Raw genomic sequence first — 19,576 nt, forward strand, 5'->3', positions numbered from 1 at the left:
CAGATGCCTTTGTGGCACCATCAAAAACCGAACAGACGCCAATGTATAAGAATATTTGAAATTTTAAATGCTCAAAATATTTAGTATCCAGTTCACCGGAGTTTCAGCCCAAAGTGCAGGTTTGTAAAGACATCATTTGAAGCCCTTAACTCTGCCACAACTATTTCTTATGTTAGAACGAGTGCTTTCACGAGTGTGATTAGTTTACAACCATGGCAGTGTTGAAAGTTGGCTTTCACACAGTGTGAAAATTATGGGGTGAAGCAGAAAATCTCGGAAAGCCACTACACTTAAACCTCGATATAACCAATTCGGATGCGACATATAATCAGTTATAATGATGTACCGTAAAAACCGAAATATAAATACATATTTTCCATAGAACAACGAGCTGATGTAACTCTTCATTTTATATAGCGGTGTCTAGCCAATAGTGTGCTGCCGTTAGAGTTTCCTAAAATAGGGGAAGTGTCCAAAGCGGCGCGAGAATACACGGGAGAAGTAAGGGGCTTTTGCGGTGAGCTCCCACACTACGGTGCTGCCGTGCCAGACCCAGGAGCTTTCTCCACGGCGAAGGCCACGTCAAAGTGATGGGTGTCTGCTACGCGCCCAATATTTCAGCCACTATTAGCCAAAATTGCGGTAATATGGACAAGATTTATTATTGCATCACCCCAACACTTTACTGTAGTGACTCAACACAGATAACATGTTTGGAAGCTCTGGAACAGGGATCTTGCATATTTTCTTCCAGATCTTTTGTCACGGCAACTATCCGCACTTACGCACCTGTTTGAAGAATGCATTCTGCTTGTGTCCATCGTGAGCCAAGGTACTCACTTTGGTTTCATGTGGAATGACGAATGTGAATGTGCTGCAGAAGTGAATAAGCTGCAGATTGCAAGGATAACCAGGAGAACACATGATGCAGTATGATGCCGGTTCGGTAGCCATCCGGCCCGCTGTCACCACGTTCGAAACTGTCTCACCTGAACTCTCCATATTTATCAAGATGACAGATACGCTGCATCTGTTAGTGGTAAAATTTTTTAACTGTGTCGCAGCACTACGCAGCCTAAAAAATAGTGTATGCTATATTGAGGTCATCAGAAAAAAAAGCAGTAAATTGCAGCCAGGTGCCCTATTGACGTGCACTCATTTGCCGTAGGAACAATCTTGCTAAGAAGCGCAGCCACTATAAAAAAGAACGCACAACACAAGCGCTTAACTTCAACTAAACGTTTATTTCAAACGTCAGAGTATATAAAGGGGAAGAAAAGAGTAAAAGAGCAAAGGGAATAAAAAAGATAAAAATGGTAGACAACAAAAAACACACAAGTCTAAGCCCAGTTTATCCGTTTTCATGATCTGTTTAGCCAAATCATGCAATAGTTGTTTTTAGCCAAATGATCTGTTTAGCCAAATCTGTTTAGCCAAATCATGCAATAGCTTGTTTTTTAGTTGCAAGACGCACAAAGATGGAATGCCGTTCCGGGTAATTATTTCGGAACAAGGTTCTTGGCAAAAAAATGTGGCATTTTTTCTACAGGAAAAGCTGAATCTCCTTCATATCAATGACCCCTTTCACACTAAGAATTCTGAGCAGATTGTGAATTTTTTGGTATCGAATGCCAAAACTGTCGTTAAGGCGTTGTCCATAGATGTGAAGGATTTGTACTATTCTTTACCCCATGAAATGCTTCTAGAATTTGTTGAGGAGTGCATACTTGAGCATAGTGCAGTGACCTTTCAGAACACTTGTGGTATGTCAGTGAGAGGTTTTCTAGATTTACTGGCTTTGTATTTAACGTCCACATTCGTAAATTGGAATGGGAACATCTATATCCAAAAACAGGGTATTTGTATTGGTTCCGCCATTGCACCCGTCCTTAGTGATATTTTCATGGCCCACTTAGATAGAATAATTGATGAGAGGTTGTCGGGAACTAAGGTTTTAAAGATCTTCAGGTTTGTGGATGATTATTTGGTTTTTTTTGAAGTGTGATGCCAAAGAGTTTCAAAGTGCTGCTGTTTTGACACTTGAAGTATTTGAGACAGTTTGCCAGCCTCTGAAACTTACACATGAAATGCCCTATGGTGACACGCTCAGGTTCCTAGATCTGTCGTTGCAATTTCAAGATGACCACGTTTGCTGGCTTTATGAGCCCAGGAGCAAAAAGCCATTGTTGCCTTTCTCTTCTGCACATACCAAAGTAGTGAAGAGGTCTGTTGCGCGAATGTGCCTTTTTAATTCGTTGAAGAAGTCATGTTTTCACCTCATGCAGAAGAGCTTTGAGCAACAGGTTTTGCGTCTGAAGGCAGCAGGCTACCCACAACGAATGGTTATAAGCGTCGCTGAATCGCTACATAGGGACCTAAAGAAACAAAGTAGGCAGCGTATTAACACTTCCCTGCAGCAGCGAAAAACGGCTGTTGTCCCCTATATCCATAGTGTGGCGCACAATCTTAAAAAGATTGGTAATAAGGTGGGCGTCCGAGTGGTTATGTCTGCTCCTGAAAAACTGTCCAGAATATGTCGCCAAACTTGTCCTGCTTCAAAAGAAAAGAAAGGTTGCCAAATTAAGCATCGCAATAAATTTGTTGAGTGTGCACAGTCTGTTGTTTACAGAGTTCCCTTGTCATGTGGTCTTGTTTATGTGGGAACAACCGAAAGATGCATCAATGAAAGGCTAAAGGAGCACCACAATAAAGTGCAGAAGGGTACTGATGGTCACTTGGCGATCCACTGTAAAGAGTGCGGTTGTGTGCCTTATTTTGATAACACGTGCGTGCTGTATCGTGCTGTATCGAGACAGAGATTTGTTAACCCGTTTGATAGTAGAAGCGGCTGAAATGACACGCGATGATTTTGATTGTGTTAGTGCACCCTCTATCTCGCTCACGCGGAAAGAACTATGTTTTTTGGATGGGGTGATAGACAATAACGGATAGCGATGTACGGGACTGGCACGTGTGTTTTTTGTTGTCTACCATTTTTATCTTTTTTATTCACTTTGCTCTTTTACTCTTTTCTTCCCCTTTATATACTCTGACGTTTGAAATAAACGTTTAGTTGAAGTTAAGCGCTTGTGTTGTGCGTTCTTTGTTATAGTGGCTGCGCTTCTTAGCAAGATGGATCCTTACCAACTGGCCCGATACAATTGTTTACCGTAGGAACAATTGTATTTTACATAATTACTCGTATACATCTTTTTGTAAATTCTCTGAGCCATGCCAATGCTAAGCACTAAGAACCTTCAAAATATCTGAAGTTAAGTTAAGAATGAGTTGTTTGAAACTGTTTTCATTGTATATAGTAAAAGACTGAAGCAATGCGCGCATGTCACGGAAACGTTTCATAGTAACAACCAGCTTACGCACCCGTTTATATATATATATATATAGAAGAGAAGAGACACAACTTAGCGGTTGCTTTAATGTTATTTCCAACGGTTTTGACAGGTGGACCAGTCTTTGTCAGGGTTTGCAAACAAGTACTTGTTCGCAACCCTGACGAAGACAGGGCGAGAACTTTTTCACCAACCTTGACGAAGACCAGTCGACCATTGGAAATAAAATTGCAACCGCTAAGTTGTCTCTTCTCTTCCCTATTACGTTTGGCCAATTGAAAAAACTTCAGTGTGTGCATATGTATGTGTGTGCGAGTATATTATATATATATATATATATATATATATATATATATATATATGCATGCGTGTGTGTGTGCAGGTGCATGTGTGTGTGTGTGTGTGTGTGAATTTTTGTTCCAAACCACAAGAAACAAATCGACAAGTGCACTACTGCAGGGCTATCCACTAGAGCCATAAGCAAGGAAGTTAAAAAAGACAATATTGCGGGAAGAGCGAATTCGAGAATAGACAAAAGAAAGAGAAGGGAGGAAAAAGGTGGGAGAGAGGGTAAACTGACGTTCAGTGGTCCCTGTAAATATAAACAAACCCGACACATGAGTGACTACAGCTGGCTCCCAAAAAACTTCACTCAATCTCTCGCTCTCTCCCGCGTTCTGTATTTTTTTTTTTTTATGTTTAGGTACATAAGTGATAGTTATATTTCAGCTATTAAACTATTCAGCGTTATAGCTTCAGCGTTATATTTCAGCTATTCAGCTATGCTTTTGTGGCGTAATAACTTAGTGGTATAGTTTTCCGAGCTTGACATTTTCTCGAAGTGTTCGCCAAGAGCGTTTGTTCTATTCATCACCGCAGTCATTCACCAAAGGGAAGGAATTTGGGCCTTGTCCTATAAGTTTATGCACCCTATTATAAACCTTGCTGACGTCTGCGTAGGAGTTTATTGAGAATATATAGCGTGTCCAGCTTTCCCGTTTGGCTATACAGCGAACACGCCTGCCATTCGCTTTGCAACTATTAAAGGTTATCAAGTTTTCTGCTGTTGGGTAGCGAGAAAAAGTCCTCCATGCTTTGCTTTGCCATTTTTTAGTAATTTTACACTCGCGATTGTACCATGGCTTTGTGTTAACCTTATCATTGCTGGACTGCAGTATGCACTTTTTTGCACAAGTAAGAACATATTCAGAGATATAGTTGGCCATCTCTTCTACTTCCAAATGGTCTACCTCTTCGAGGTGTAGTGTACATAGCTCTCTGAATTTCACCCAGTTTGCAACATGAAAGTTCCACTTTTTACGATAAGATGGTTGGTCATCCCGCTGTCTTGTTACTGAAAGAGTTGGAAAATGGTCACTTCCATATAGATTATTAATAACTTTCCATTCTAAGCAAGGTACGAGTGATGGTGACCCAATGGCTAAATCTATGCATGAATATGTATTGTGTGTGGTACTGAAGTATGTTGGCTCTGCCTTATTGAGCAGACAGGCTCCAGATGCGAGAAGAAAGCTTTCTATTGCACGACCTCTCGCATCACATCTGGTATCACCCCTTAGCAAACTGCGAGCATTAAAATCTCCAATTAACACATATGGTTCTGGAAGCTGATCAATAAGCTTTTCGAACTCTGTTTTGTTGAATGGTTCGTCGGGGGGTATGTAGATCAAGCAGATAGATATAAGATGGTTGAATAGAATAGCGCGAACAGCCACAACCTCAAGAGAGCTTTGTAGCACAATGTGCTGGCATGCTACGCTTCTTCGTGCAATGATGGCCACACCTCCAGAAGAGAAATTGCCACCATTTCGATTTTTACGAAAAACCACATATTGATTTAAGAAATTCACATGAGTTGACTTCAAATGAGTTTCTTGAACACAGAACACTTATGGCTGATAGTCATTTAGCAAGTCTTTGATATCAACTAGGTTATTAAATAGGCCTCTAGCGTTATACTGTAGTATTTGTGTGGTCATATTGAGAAGAAATGTATGTGTCCTGTGTTCAGATGAATGTGCTAAAAATATGTGTTAAAGGGGAGGCTAGCCTTCAGGTTACCGAGCCCTTTGATGGAGCGGTTACGGGATGTTTCCCTCTCTTATTGCGCTCCAAGGAGCGCTGATCTTTGGGCGTTGACGACGCTGGTGTTTGTCCATCGATTTCCATTGCCTTCTCCGAGGCACTGGAATGTCGAGGATTGGGCACAGAGACTTGTGTATCCGGCCTTGGAATTCGATTCAGCTTCGGGGCCTGTTGAACAGAGGCTTGCAGACCCACCTTAGATGTTGGTGGCGCGGCAATAGCAGCAGCCACCTGGGGGGTGGACGAAGCAACTACTGGGCCACTGTTGGCGACCGCAGTAGACTGCCGAGGCACTTGTGGCACTACCCCCCGTTGCACCCCTCGGCAAAACTGGTTTGATCAAGGCATGACAGACGGTTCATTGCTTCACGAAATGTTAAGTTTTCTTTTGCTTTCAGTGAGATGATCTCTTTTGCGATCTTCCATTTAGGACATGTTCTAGAGTAGGCTGGATGACTTCCATCACAGTTCACACAATAAGGAGATGATCCGCAATCGTCCGACTTGGGTTCATTAGAGCTAGTGGGAATTGAGGCTAGCCCGCTGCCTTTGCGCGGGCTTTGCCGCCTTTTCTGCCGTTCTCATGTCCAGACATGTCTGCCCTCCTTTGCTGTCTGCCGCGCTGGGAAGGACGGAGTGACGTTTAACTCCCTCACCCGGTAGCGGATGTTGACTGTGGCGCCGCGCGTGGAGCCTCCCGAGAGGTTTTCGCGCGCTGCGTCGGGAGCGGTCAGATACTCTCCGGGACAGGAACGGTGAGCCACGCAATCTCTTCCGTCCGTCGACTCCCGTCACTCGGGGCTCGTCGGACTTCGCTGACGGCGCCTCGCGCCCGAGGCGAACGCTCACCTTTTGTTGCCCCGCTGCGTACGCACGGCCGAGGGGTGGTACGGTGTCCTAGTGCGTGGCCTAGCTACGCCGACCCGTCTCCCTTCGAAGCCAACGCGAGCGCCTTTGCCCTCGCTCGAGCAACCGGGCCTTGGTCCCGGTGTCTCCGTGGATCACCTTTACCGCGGAGACGTGCTTGTGGCACCCTGTGTAGTACTTATGTGCCCGTGGCGTGGATAAGCCTATATGCTTTCCCACCGCGCCTTTGCAACGGGCTGTACTGCGTTTGGTGTTGCCACAATAAAGTGTTGCGACTTTGAGCAGTATCGTGTTCTCGCCACGGCGACGGTTAACGCGTGCCCTGCGGCTCGCTAAGACCGGACCCACGCTGGTGGCCGTACTCCTTCGGGATATGTGCACACCACAAGCTGCATTTGGCACATGTCTGCTTTCCCCGATATGTCTGCGATCCATGCCCATACCACTGGCACTTATAGCGCCGCCGAGAGTTAGGGATGTACGGCCTCACGCGAAGTTTGATGTAGCCTGCATCTAGTGTGGTAGGAAGCACACAGCCGTCAAAGGTTAGTATTATGTGCTTAGTACAGATCTGCTCATCTTTCCGGCGAATCAATATTCTTTCAGTATTTGTGGCATTTGGTTCTGGAACCCATCAAGAAGTTCTTCATCACTAAGGTGCAAGAAGTTATCTTCCGATATTACACCACGGCTCATGTTCATTGTCCTATGTGCAGAAACTGTGACTGGTATGTCACCAATGCATTTCAACTCATTCATTTTCTCAAATTGATCTTTGTTCTAAATCACCGCTAGTCATTTTCGTGGCCTTGTAGCCTGGTCCAATGGTGTTTCCAAGGCATTTCGTCACCAGGAAAGGTGACAATTTGCGAGCAGTTAGGTTGCCCTCACTATGGATCACATGATATTTTGGAAGTATGTCATTGCTTTTCAGAAAAAAGTGGAAGAGCGCTTCGGTGCGCCCTCTTTTTTGAGGGCAATCGAGGAGTAAAGTAGCTTGTTTAGCCATGGGAGTAGTGCGTGTGTTCGGAGACAGCGCCAACCATCCACCACAGAGCCCAACAAGGAGACGCGGCAAGACTTGAACTAAGTCTGCACAACGCCAGCTGTGCGCTGTCACTATAACCGGATATAGCATACCCAAGGTTGGATACCTACATGAGGTTAACCCTTGCCACCTGGAAACAATGAAGTAAACGAAAAAGAGAAGAGGACAGGATAAATTTAAAGAGGAGAAAAGACAAAGATGTAGGGAGGGAAAGATAGGAAAAGGCGACTGCCTATTTCCCCTGGGTGGGTCAGCCCAGAGGTGCAGTCTACTTGAAGCCGGGGCCAAAGGGGTGTGTTGCCTCGGCCAAGGGGCCTTAAAGGTCCAATCACCCGACAACGGCTCAACCACCAAGATCCCCTTTTCTCCGGACACAGCAAAGCCACGCACGGCTAGGTGTGAGAGGGAGTCTAAACTCCCACATTAGCTCGGGTCCGTGGCGTCGCTACACACTAAACGCCTACTTGCGCAGGCGCCCCTGCGGGGCACTGACAAAACTTGACGTACGATATACCTATAGTACCCTTTATCAGCAATGTTATATGTGCAAGAACCACTCAAACGTCAAAAACTTTGCAGGCCACTGCACTAGTACTTTCATAAATCTACCACACGATAAAATTTTCCTAGCATTTACCTGTATTGCTGTGTGAGATTCTTAACCTTCGCTTTTTTTCTGATGGCCCCCGCTCGCAGCAGTGTAGCCGCAGCAAAGCGCCAATCTTGTTGCACGCCCCAGTGTTTCACTTCTGGCGCCTCAAGTCTGTTCCAGTCTCATCTGTTAGCGGTCAATTATTGTAAAGATCTCTTCATTCGACCACGAAGTGCACGTATGTTGCAACGTATAGTGGAAAGACTTGCGAGACTCAAAATCAGTTTGCTTTTTGGTGCTCTAACAGCTCCGTCGGAGCGAGAGTTGAAATAAGCGCTGAAGGCAACGGTCGACTGCTTGTCGTCAGCTTGCCGTCTGCTTCTCCCGTAACTACATGTGGTCGATGCGAATCCTAAAATATGCAATACTTTAAATATTGTTTCAATTTAAACAGTTTAGAAATTGTTTTTTTATAAACATCTAGTTGTTTTAAAGCATTTTCATCGAACTTTGCTCGATTTTCTTATTGTGCTTTGAACAAGCTCAACTAGGGGGTGCAGACGGCAGCAAAATCGCGATCTTTCAGGCAGATCGCAATGCGCATATCACGATAGTTTTGATCCCAATCACGCCTGATTGTGATTAAAAGTGATCGTGTAGCAGCACTCAATCTGGATTAAGGTTAATCCGGATCGACATTGATCGCGATTAAAAGCGCCCGTGTGACACCGGTACTACCGCAATTACTCGAATCTAACGCGCACCTTTTTTCTCGTTAAGCAAGTTTATAAATCGCATGTGCGTCAGAATCGAATACGGAAAAAAAAAATCAATGCGGTGATTCTATTTTCATCGGCATTTCCAAAATGGCCACCCCCTACGTGCGTAGGCATGGCGCGTCGGCCATTTCTGCCTATGTGTTCCCTATGTGCGGCACTTCGTACGTGTGATCATCTAGTAGTGCACTTCGTACGTGTTCGTCATCTTGTAGTGCATTAGCATCGACGGCGTGGAAGGGCCGACTCCAAAAACTCGAGTGCACCACAATGCCGCTTTTAAAAGGAAAGTCATCGCGTGTGCAGAAAAGGACGGAAATTGGGCCGCATTGCGGTTGTTCGGAGTTCCCGAAACGTGTCTGCGGGACTGGCGGAAACAAAAGCAGAAGATTGTCGACAGCAAAGCTTCACGCAAAGGCTTCAGTGGACCACAGCAGGGTCGGTTTCTGCAAATTGAAGAGCTGCTCGGCGAGTATGTGCTTGAGCAGCGAGCAGCACAGAGACCCGTGACGACAGAACTGCTCAAGTGTGGGCTATGCAATTAGCTTCAGGCAAAGGTCTAATGCGGAGCCAGTTTAAAGTGAGCAGGTGCTGGCTAACGAACTTTATGAAGAGGAAAGGCTCTTCCCTCCGAAGGCGAACAGGCATATGCGAAAAGTTTCCGGAGGAGTACGATGAAAAGCTTCACAGTTTTCAGAGGTTCGTTCTAAACTTGCGGCACACCAACGGCTACCTGCTTGGGCAAATCGGGAATGCCGATCAGACGCCTCTTAACTTCGACATGCCTGGCACCACAACCGTCGAGAAGAAGAGGGCGAAGCAAGTTCGCGTGCTGACATTGGTCCACGGTAAAACTACAGTGACGGCAATGCTGTGTTAAACGTCAGATGGGCACAAGCTCCCCCCGTACCTCATATTTAAATGGAAGACACTCCCGAAAGGAATCGTTTTTTCAAGTGGCGTGATCGTGCAGGCCAACAAGAAAAATGGGTGCGTGTTGCAATCAATGTCTTTTTTTTTTTTTTTTCGTCGTGGAAACCGGGTGCGCGTTACAATCGAGGGAGCGGTAGAATAGAGTAAATACGGTAGATGATTTTTGCGGCCCCCTCACCCCAAGTGTGAAGGCCAAGCTGCTATGCAGCAACTGCAACTTGGTCATGATTCCAGGAGGCATGACACCAGTGCTGCAACCCCTGGACGTCTCAGTAAACGAGCAGTTTAAGGCCCTCCTTCAACAGGAGTACGAAGAGCGAATCCAAAACCCTGACCAGGGGAAAAAAAAAAAGACGCAGAGTGGAAAATTGCAGAAAGCCTCCCCGTCCACCGTGGCAACATGGATTTCGGACGAGCGGAAACAAATCTAAGTCGACGTCGCGAAGTCATTCAAGAAATGTTGCAGCCCCAACAACTTGGACAGCACCGAAGACTACTGTGGGACAGAGAGAGTGACGGACTTGAGCGGTGTAACGGACTCGAGCGGCAGTGATAGTAACTGACCTGATGCACAAGTGGTCGGTTCACTGTGTGAACCTACTTTTTCTTTTCATTTTCTTTTGTAGAATTAAAATGCGATTTCTCGCGTCAACATCGTCGATATGTTATCGCAAAAGGCAGTGGGGCTGTGCAGTCATTTTTCGATATTTTGAAGCCAAGCACTCCCCCTCCCCCCCTCACTTTCAAGATCGAGGTCGTGAAAAAGAAGGGGTGCTTATAATCAAATATGGTATGTGCATGCATTCCTATCTACTTTTGGTGGTGACCAGAAAATGCATCTTTGCTTGGCACACTTCTAGAGACCTTCTGGAAAAACTATCCAAGCATTGGAAGAAAGAGGCAAACCCTACCGTTACTGGCTTCTCCGTCTCGCACAACAGGTGATGTGAGGGTGACCCACACAGTAACCTTGGGATCAGAATTGTTTGTCACCGACACAGCTGCATCCTGTGGGCTGGCACGAACCTCATACTTGTCATCGGGGGAAACAGTCTGCAGCCAACAAAACAGATGACCACTCGCAGCAAGGAAAATGCTTGATCACTCAAGTCTGGCCTATATTTTTCACCATGTCCATTTGAACAGAAATGCTAAAAGAGAAGGCTACTCACTGCAAGATGCTTTGGCAGCAAAGCAGCTACTCGTGCGAGCAGAGTCCGGCCGGGCTTCTCGGAGCACATAACCACCAGGCCCACCGTCAGGTCACCCGCCAGCAAAAGGCCCTTGGCCAACACGCCAACACGCATGACACCCTTGAGCAGGCGCTGCGGTTGCTCTTCCTTCTTCCTGCAAGGCACACATGCTACACTGCACACTACGCATGTTGTTACTGCACTGAATCTGGGCCTTGGGGCTGAAGGGCAATTACACAATTCTTCACAGACTGCGCTATTAGAAAAACGGTCACTTGTTCCTGCAGCTTGGTTGCAATTTTCACCCAACACTTGCACACTACAAGCGCTGCAAACTTGAAATCTGTCAAGGTGATGTTTTGTTTATAGTGCGAGCCCAAAAGTACTCATATGAATCTACGTGCAGCAGTGTCATGTTTCCTACATAAGGATGATAATAACCAATCAATGAATAAATGCATTCAAAGCAATAAAACAGTGTAGGAGGTTGCCCGGTTGTGGCCTCAGGTTACTCACCCTTCTTCGGTCTTCTTGGCGTCATCATCATCTGGCTTTTCGGCCTCAGGCTTCGGCTCAGTTCTACAATTATTAAAATCAATTATTGAACTGCTGAAGAAATAGGAGAGCTTCTGGGAAGGCATAGAAGCACTGCTTACACCTCGGCTAGGGAGTCCGAAACCAACTTCAGGGCCTTCTCTGTGTTTGTGACCATGCGTTGAACCTGTCCAAGGTCCTCATCTTTTGGGTAGATCATGGAGTGTTTAGCTGTCACATGGCGATCATCCACTGAGTCTGGGCGGCGAGGCATTGGCTGAAACAAAAAAAGAACACTCTGGGCGGCGAGGCATTGGCTGAAACAAAAAAAGAACACTTTGAAGAAAAACCACATTTTAACGCACCAGCTACAATGGCTATTGACAGCAAACAAAGAAGCCAACTTTTTGACACTCGTCAACCTACAATCGTTACAATATCTGCAGGGACAAACTTCTAATGCTGTATTTAAAAGAGGTGAAAACACTAGAACAAGCCACTTTTTGTTTTGTTTTTTTTTTTCTACAAAATTATCATGCTTGGCTTAGGGTGTCTACAACTTCACAGCATAGAAAACTATTACCAAAGATTACGACGACAAATCAGCGCAGCTGGCAGGAGGGGACTGAAAAAAGGACACAGATCGCTGAACTTTTTTATTTTTTGGAAAGACGTTGCTTTTTATGCAGTTAAACACTGTTGCAACAAACGATGTCACAAGAATTCATCATGTGGGGAACAACTTTTTCTTTATCAGTGAACACAACGATGGCCACACTTTTCTTTACCCAAGAAGCTAGTTCCCGGCCACACAGTCGTGAAGCTATAATTTTTTTTTAATCGCTGCGCTGTTTTCTCGCGATTTCCAGACTATTTCTCACTACCTAGCACGGTGAAACGAATTTTTCAGAGCACTTCTGTGCAGTTTTCAGTGTAGATATTCTGGAAAAGGGTAGAAAAAGAAATCCAGAAATAAAAACGTTACCAAAAATTTTTTTGCCATCTTTTTGTTACATGAAAGCCGCACACCCCTTGAAAAATGCGGATTTGGGAACTTGCGGAAACCGGTGAAAAGACAACAAGCACTTTCACAAACGAGAAGACTCGTTTCGCGAGTTGTAGTCACGCTTCCTGGCAGCAGTTCCACACGAAGCCGTCCACGAAGTATCTGCGGACGACTTCGTGGAACGCAATGTCCAGGCCTACAGCTCAAGTGATGAGGATCGTCCAGACGAGGCACTGGCTACATACGCGTACTCTGCCACTGAAGTAGCGGCAGCGTCCTTTGCCATTGTATCAACGACATGGAGGGAACTGGACTGTCGCACCTGGACAGCCTTGATAAGATCGAGACTAGCATCTTCAACTTCATTTCGAAAACGAAGAAACTGGCCAAGAAATTTTTATTTTTCTAACGCAAATAAATCATTTTGTTGTGGCGTGAAGGCGAAATTAGTTTTCATTTATGGATGCTCCTATTGTGGGTAATGATCCACTGCAGGTAAGCTCTCGGGGCCTCCATTTTTTTATATCTAATTTTTCATATATAAAACTAATTCGCGATCCCCTTCGACTTTGATATATCCATGTTCGACTGTATTTTAAAATAAGATGTACATACGTACATGAGGGGAAAGTTGCCATCATTACATTAACAGGGTGTCTACCAATTACATTTTTCCAAATTCCCTGACTTTTCCAGGTTTTCCATGACCATTTCAAGCAAATTCCATGACCGGTATGTCTGCTTGGAAGAAACTGCGCACTGGAAAACAAACTCCTGAGCAGTAAAAAGAAATTATGAGGCGCTCATATAAAATGGAAACCATGCTGCTTTATTGCATTCCCTTGTCTGAAAGCATTTTTTACAATAAATAAAATATTCAAAGACACAATAATTGTCCCTCGACAAACAGAAAAGCTTGTTTACTTGCATCGGCAATGCCTTCACTGTTTCAAGGATTCAATCTCTTGCTGCAGCATGGAGACCTGAAGCTGTGCGTCTTCCATCAGTTTTTGCTTCTTTGATTCAAGCTCTTTCACAAGAGCCGCAGTCCTCTTCTTTTTCCTTTCAGCATCCAATACGTCCAACCGTTCCTTCTTTTTCCTCTCCAGGTCTTCCTTCCATTTGATGTTGGAACTTCGAACCATGTCTATCATCTTGTCTGTTACGTCAACTTCTGCAACACCACCTGCTGCAGACACCTCATCGTACACTAACCTTTGTGCTACAAGTGACTCCTCCTTCATATTTTCCACAAGACATTCCTTGTTCACTGAAAATCCCCGCTCCACGGAAGAATTTCCATGTGAAAGGCACAGCACAATCTTCACAAACAGCAGTAGCTCTTCATGAGAACTTGCACAGAGTTCCACCCACCGCTTCTCCAAGCGCTCTCTTGCACAATCAAATTTTCGCAAACGCACTTGTGCAGTGCTGTTCGAGCACACTTGTACATATGATCTACTTGCTCTCTCTCCTTGTAGGCCTGTAAGGCGCCCATGCTCTATAAGTACTTCAAGTGCAATGTTTAGCAGCTTCTGGCCAGCTTCCACAGAAGCGGCACAAACTGCTGGGTTTAAGCAACTGGCCCCCCTTGTCAGCTTGTATTTCAGAGGTGATCTTTCGATTATCTTTGCTGAACAGGCCTTAATAAATAAGATGCATTCTTTTTTGACACTTACCACCGCAGTGTGAGATGGTTTAGTGATCTTTCGCAACTCACTTTTGGCGGCAAGGCCTATGTCAAAGGCAGCTATACCAATGATGTTGTTTGGGTTCTCCAGATCAATTTTTATCAGTTTTGAAAATGTGCTTACAGCATCCAGCTTTTCCTTTAGCACGATTCGTCCCAGCAGTGACCACAACAGGCCGTCCAGTGCTGTTGCGAGAAAAGGTAGCATCGGGATGTTTTTGAACAAATTGTACAAGCTTCTAAGAAACACTACTGTGTTCCACTTTGTCACATTGTGGCCTGTTTTAAATGCACCACTCACAACGTGCAGTCCGCAGCTTCCAATGCCCACAATATTCTGATTTCCATCAGACGCAGAAAACTCTTGCTTCAACGACTTCAACAACTTCAAATTGACGTTTGGACCATCCATCGAAAGTTGAAGTATTTTTGCCGGCTCAATGTTCTCAGTGGCCTTTTTGAAAGCGGCAGCTAAATCTTCTGCGCGAGTGTGTCCTAAAAAACAGGACGTCAGGTAGCTGGTTTTGACAACGTCGTCAGCTGGGTCCCAAAACCTGATCAAAACGTCCATTTGCTCTTTCTGAGCAATTTTGTTCAGGGACTCGTCAAAAGCCACGACCACGTGTGGGACACTATGCAGCTTTGATAGCAGCCTGTTTCGGAAGTGCGGGGCTATACCGTAACAAATTGTATAGCCAACTTTGTCCTTACCAAGTTGCAACTTCTTCGCGACGTCGCACGTGGGGAACATGATGGGAAAAAGCGCCACTGACGCTGCTGCTGAACGAAACGATCCATGGGTCGCTATAGTGTTCAGACACCAAACAACTTCTGCTTTCGTGACACATTTTTTGACCAGAAACCCATTTAAGGATGCCTTCCCGTCAGGCGCGACGGCCACCGGTTTAGCAGGCACGCTTTCAGCACTCGTGCTTGGCACAGTCGATACACATTCACTCGTAGTCGTAGCAGTCATGGAACACGGCAAGTTGGGTCCAGCACCGAAAAACGCGCGAATGTTTGTCTGGGAAGCACTTTGCACAATGCTCACAGCAGTTAGGTGTTTCTTGCTCACAGCGTGACTGGAGACAGCAGCGATGCCCATATTGCTAAGCGAGAAAGTCTTCTGGCATGCTGCACAGTGAGCCTTACTTGTATCGTTCGGCACTGCTCTAATCCATGAGGCGTGCTCGGATATTTCCGCGTTCACCCAATCAGGGTTAAACGAACACTTCTTCGCAAGAGGCATAGCAACTCACTGCATGCTCACGGCATCACAAGAAGAATGGCAATATTGCTGCAGCCCAGGCATCTTGATATGTGGATTGGATTGGATTGGATCCGATCTGGATTACCATATTTACTCTACTACTGTTTTTGTATCCCAGTCCAATTTACGCACCTGTAAACTACACATTTCAGTAAAAAAAATAATTACGACTCGCATATTCTGTGCACCTTGCCCTCTGCTGATGGCACTTCCAGCCTAACCAGAAAACCCTCAAGCCGAGCCGAGATCGCGGCCAAGACAAACATGCACAATTTTATGCGCGTGAGTAACGTACTCAGAAAGTAGAAGCGCCAGCTATGCACTGCTTTTTTTTAACTATGCTTCTGCTTAGCTATTCTGTGTGGTTTAAGGAGCAATTTTTAAAGCTTTGATTAATGCTAATGAATATTTTCGTGACGATCTGAAAGACTACAGTCAGTTTCCATGACCTGGCCGGATTTTTCAGAAATTCCCTGACTTTTCCCTGACTTTTCCAGGCGTGTTCCAATTCCCTGACTTTTCCAGGTTTTCCAGGTTGGTAGACACCCTGATTAAAGAACGAGTGCAGTCGTCTGGATTGTCAGATAGTCCAGGTAATGCCTGTAAGTGCAATTTCTTCCCTTAATCTTTGTTGACTGCATTGCGGTCTATTTCGTGGCCAGTTGCTTCTGCATGTTCGGCCAGCGCATCCGACGAAAGTCTAACATCATACATGTGCCACTCCAGTCTGCTAAAGATACTTTGCTCGCCAAGGTAACTTTTACCGCAGTTTGCGCCACCAGCAACTCTCCTCCCCATGTGTCTGTCCCCATGTGTGTTTCCGACCACATGGGTTTCTGTCCGAGTGACATAGCAAAGTAGTAGCGGACCAAGCCCATGCCTCCACCCTCGAAATTTTTTCCATGGCATAAAGCGCACAAAACAGTCCACCACATCTCCCTGCCCGGCCCCGTAATTCTAATCAAAGAGGTACCCCCTCTATAAGAAATTTCTGCCTCAACTCCTGCTGTCCGAGACTTCAGCTCACATAGTTCCTTGCAAATAAATCAATGTCTGTAGGATGGACCCACAGTCACTGTGACTTGTTGTTAATGTTGGTGTGATGTGCGGGTGAAAACGCGGTCAGCTTCAAATCAATTGATCTCCTAATAGCTGTCGTGGAATGTCGCACAGCTTCTGAATGAAGCTGTAAAAAAACTGCATACTGGCATTTTTACTGAACCATGTAATTGCCGTTTAGATCAGTGCATGCAAGACGTACCTCGCAGCATGCTCATTTAAGGGCGCAAAATATTACAGCTGGTGCGCAGTGCATTTGGTATCGTAATTGAGCCCTGTTAGAATGATATTTAGCTGCAGCATGAAATTGAGCCAATCGTTCATTATTTTCACCCATGTTATGGCTCAACGGGGTTCGGGCATGTGCACTGAGTGACAACTATACAAAATTTCTGCAATAAAAATTAGGATCGTGTCACAGAGACTTGTCTCTGTGCAAAATTTTACCTAGGTACAACTCTGAATGGAGCACGCGTGCATTTGCTGCAATACTAACAGAAAGGCTGCAGCTGTAACAATGCTGTGTTGCTTCCCACAAAGCAAAGAATCCGCTTGCACTGTGCTTCATAAGGCTGTGTGTGTTAAATAAAAATGCAAATTTGAGCATACTTAACAACGGCCCGTCTTTAGATGCAAACCTACAATGAATGAAGTAGCGTGGTTGCAGACATTTCTTCCTGCAAAAATAAGTCTCTTTGCCGCAAGCACACTTTAATACTCATTTTATGCTTCAATTCGACACGGAATGACTCGTTACCTTTTACAAAAGCAGCGCACTTGGCCCCCATGGTTTTCATATAGGTGGCCATAGTAGATGACACTGGCAGTAAGGCATTATGAGAAGTGTAAATGTTTTCTGGCAGAGTTACTTAATACTTCGTACAGTCAGTGAAGCTGCTGCAGCAGTATTTTAATGATTTCGTTGAGTGAGGTACAACAAGAGTACACTCAAACCTTACCTAAACAAAGTTGCGTTTTGCACAAAAAAAGTTCGTTATATCGAACAAATAGTAATAAAGGTTTGTTTTTAGCACTATAGCTATTGCAAGACTATTTTTAATTTACTTTGCTATAACCAATATTTCACTATACCAGGGTTCGTTATAACGAGGTTTAACTATCATAATAAAAAAAAGACTGAAAAGCGGCTGCGCGCGAGAGGGCTGGCGGAGCAATCCAACCATGCACATCACAGGGATGTGTCCGCATGGTGGCACCATGGCATGTCCTCGTGCCCAATGCGTGATGAATAATGTGTCGCGCAACATACTTGTGTGAAGGAAAGTGGCATGGTGAACCTCGCACTACCCAGGAGACAATTTTAATAAGTATCTACAATGGAATCCTGATTATTCGACCTTCAGGGGCCACACAAAGCCATTGTATAATCGAAAAGCTAATGCAGGCAGTGGACTTCAGCCTTGCACAAGAAAACTGCTACAGACCGCCTGAATAAGCCCACAACACGACCTTGCACTTCTCGAAGGAAGGTAGATTAAATTAGTCTTGCCAATGGCGACATTACCAGGGGTAAGACAGCCGAGACTGAATGGGGAGCAGTTTGTCGAGCAGCAAAATTTCAATTTCGGAGCAGACAAACGTTGCTTTGTAGCAGTTAGCAGAATTTAATGTCATTCTTGAAGCTTGAAAAAGCGAACTTTTAGCAACATGGGGGAACAGGTGCATATTTTAATTTACTAATATTATACATTACACTGAAATAAATTTTGAAGAAAGTTTTTGAACACATTATCACCAGGCATGAACTGCACTACTTTTTACGTACCACACGACCTATCCAGACTGTAACAAACATGAAATAATCATTTGAAAAAGGCTTTGATACCGGAAACATACAAAAAGAGAAATGCATCACATATAAAGAATTTTAAAAAATTGTGATACCACAAGAGTCATAGTTAGGTAACAGCGGTTCTTCATTTTTAAGGGGGGACGCGGCCTTTGAAAACCGAAAAATCGTGAAAAAGTCGATTTTTGGCAAACCACATATTCGGGCAGTATGTGTCATAAACTACCTTTTCTGTAAATATCAACGTCTAATTCGTCGCGAAACCATTTGAAATAAAGTTTAGAACATGCCGCGGCGGCCCTCGAGCGGCGCGCGAGCACTCAAAATACCCCAACTTGGCGTGATCGCAGTTTCTCGACCAATCGACAGAGCACCGCCATTTTGGTGTTTTTTTGTTTGTGAATTCTTGCTCTTTCTTTCCCCGCCACCTGCGTCGCCGGCGGCAGCGCAGGAAAGGAGCAAGCCGCTCATGATTGGAGGGCTCGCGAGAGCTTTCAAGTTTCCCGCGGCTGAGGCGCGCAGCTGGGATTGGGCGAAGTGCGCGCTCCCCAAGGACGCGGGGGAGCCCGCGACTGCCATTGGCTGCTGCGCGCGATGACGTGGCGCTCTTGCGCATAATGCGGCCGATGCGGCCGCTCGTCTGCTGCTCCTCCGTCCGGCGTCTTTGTGTTCCGCTCGCTTCCGTGTATCGTTGCAGCCGTTCGCATACTCTCCACGTTTCAACTGTCTTCGAAACGATTTTCAACCGTCTTTACGAGACGATTTTCAACCGTCTATACGAGACCGTTGTTGTGTTCGCTCACGATGCGCCCAACGAAAAAGAAGACGCTACAATCGTTCCGTGCAAGGAAGCGAGCTATGAAGCTTGTCCGCGCGGCGAGGCTCTCCGCTCGCACGTGCGCCGACGGTGATCGCGCCGACGGTACCTGTGGGGCAGCTTCTGCTTCATCTACGCAAGAGAGTGGTCGCATCGACGCGCCTAGCAACGGGACTCCTGCTCCGCCGGTGCAAGAATTTGTCGTTACAAGTGCGCCTGGTGTCTCGTGCTCATCGACAGTGGCTTCCGCATCTTCTCTTTCATCGGCCTCGAGTGCGATCGCGTCGTCAACTGTGCATTTGCGAACAAGTTTCCTGACGTGCGAGGAGAAAGAGGCGGCGGATCAACAACGCGCTGCTGTGCAAAGAGAACTTGGCGCTATGCCAGCGACGGAGCGGAATTTCAGGCAATGGAGCGCGATCATGAAGCTGCCACCGCTACAAGTGAAGGCGAAAAATTTTTCCTTGTGCAAATGGATGCCCTAGACGACCTGCTATCTCGGACCCCGTGCCACCGGTGCACCGC

The 19,576-nt window shown here is 45.6% G+C and overlaps 1 protein-coding gene across 2 annotated transcripts in view; it reads right to left on the minus strand.

Annotated features, from left to right (window-relative positions):
- Positions 1-19,576, minus strand: part of Zn72D (Zinc-finger protein 72D) — a 139,319-nt gene that overhangs the window by 41,064 nt on the left and 78,679 nt on the right. For both annotated transcript variants that reach the window (XM_037412247.2, XM_037412246.2), the window contains exons 8-11: positions 11,522-11,676; positions 11,382-11,444; positions 10,845-11,019; positions 10,584-10,725 (exon numbers count right to left, since the gene is read on the minus strand). In XM_037412247.2, coding sequence (XP_037268144.1) covers positions 10,584-10,725; positions 10,845-11,019; positions 11,382-11,444; positions 11,522-11,676 — 535 coding nt within the window. The remainder of the gene's footprint in view (positions 1-10,583; positions 10,726-10,844; positions 11,020-11,381; positions 11,445-11,521; positions 11,677-19,576) is intronic.

Source organism: Rhipicephalus microplus, chromosome 1, assembly GCF_043290135.1.
Source record: "Rhipicephalus microplus isolate Deutch F79 chromosome 1, USDA_Rmic, whole genome shotgun sequence".
Classification (NCBI taxonomy): Eukaryota; Metazoa; Arthropoda; class Arachnida; order Ixodida; family Ixodidae; genus Rhipicephalus; species Rhipicephalus microplus.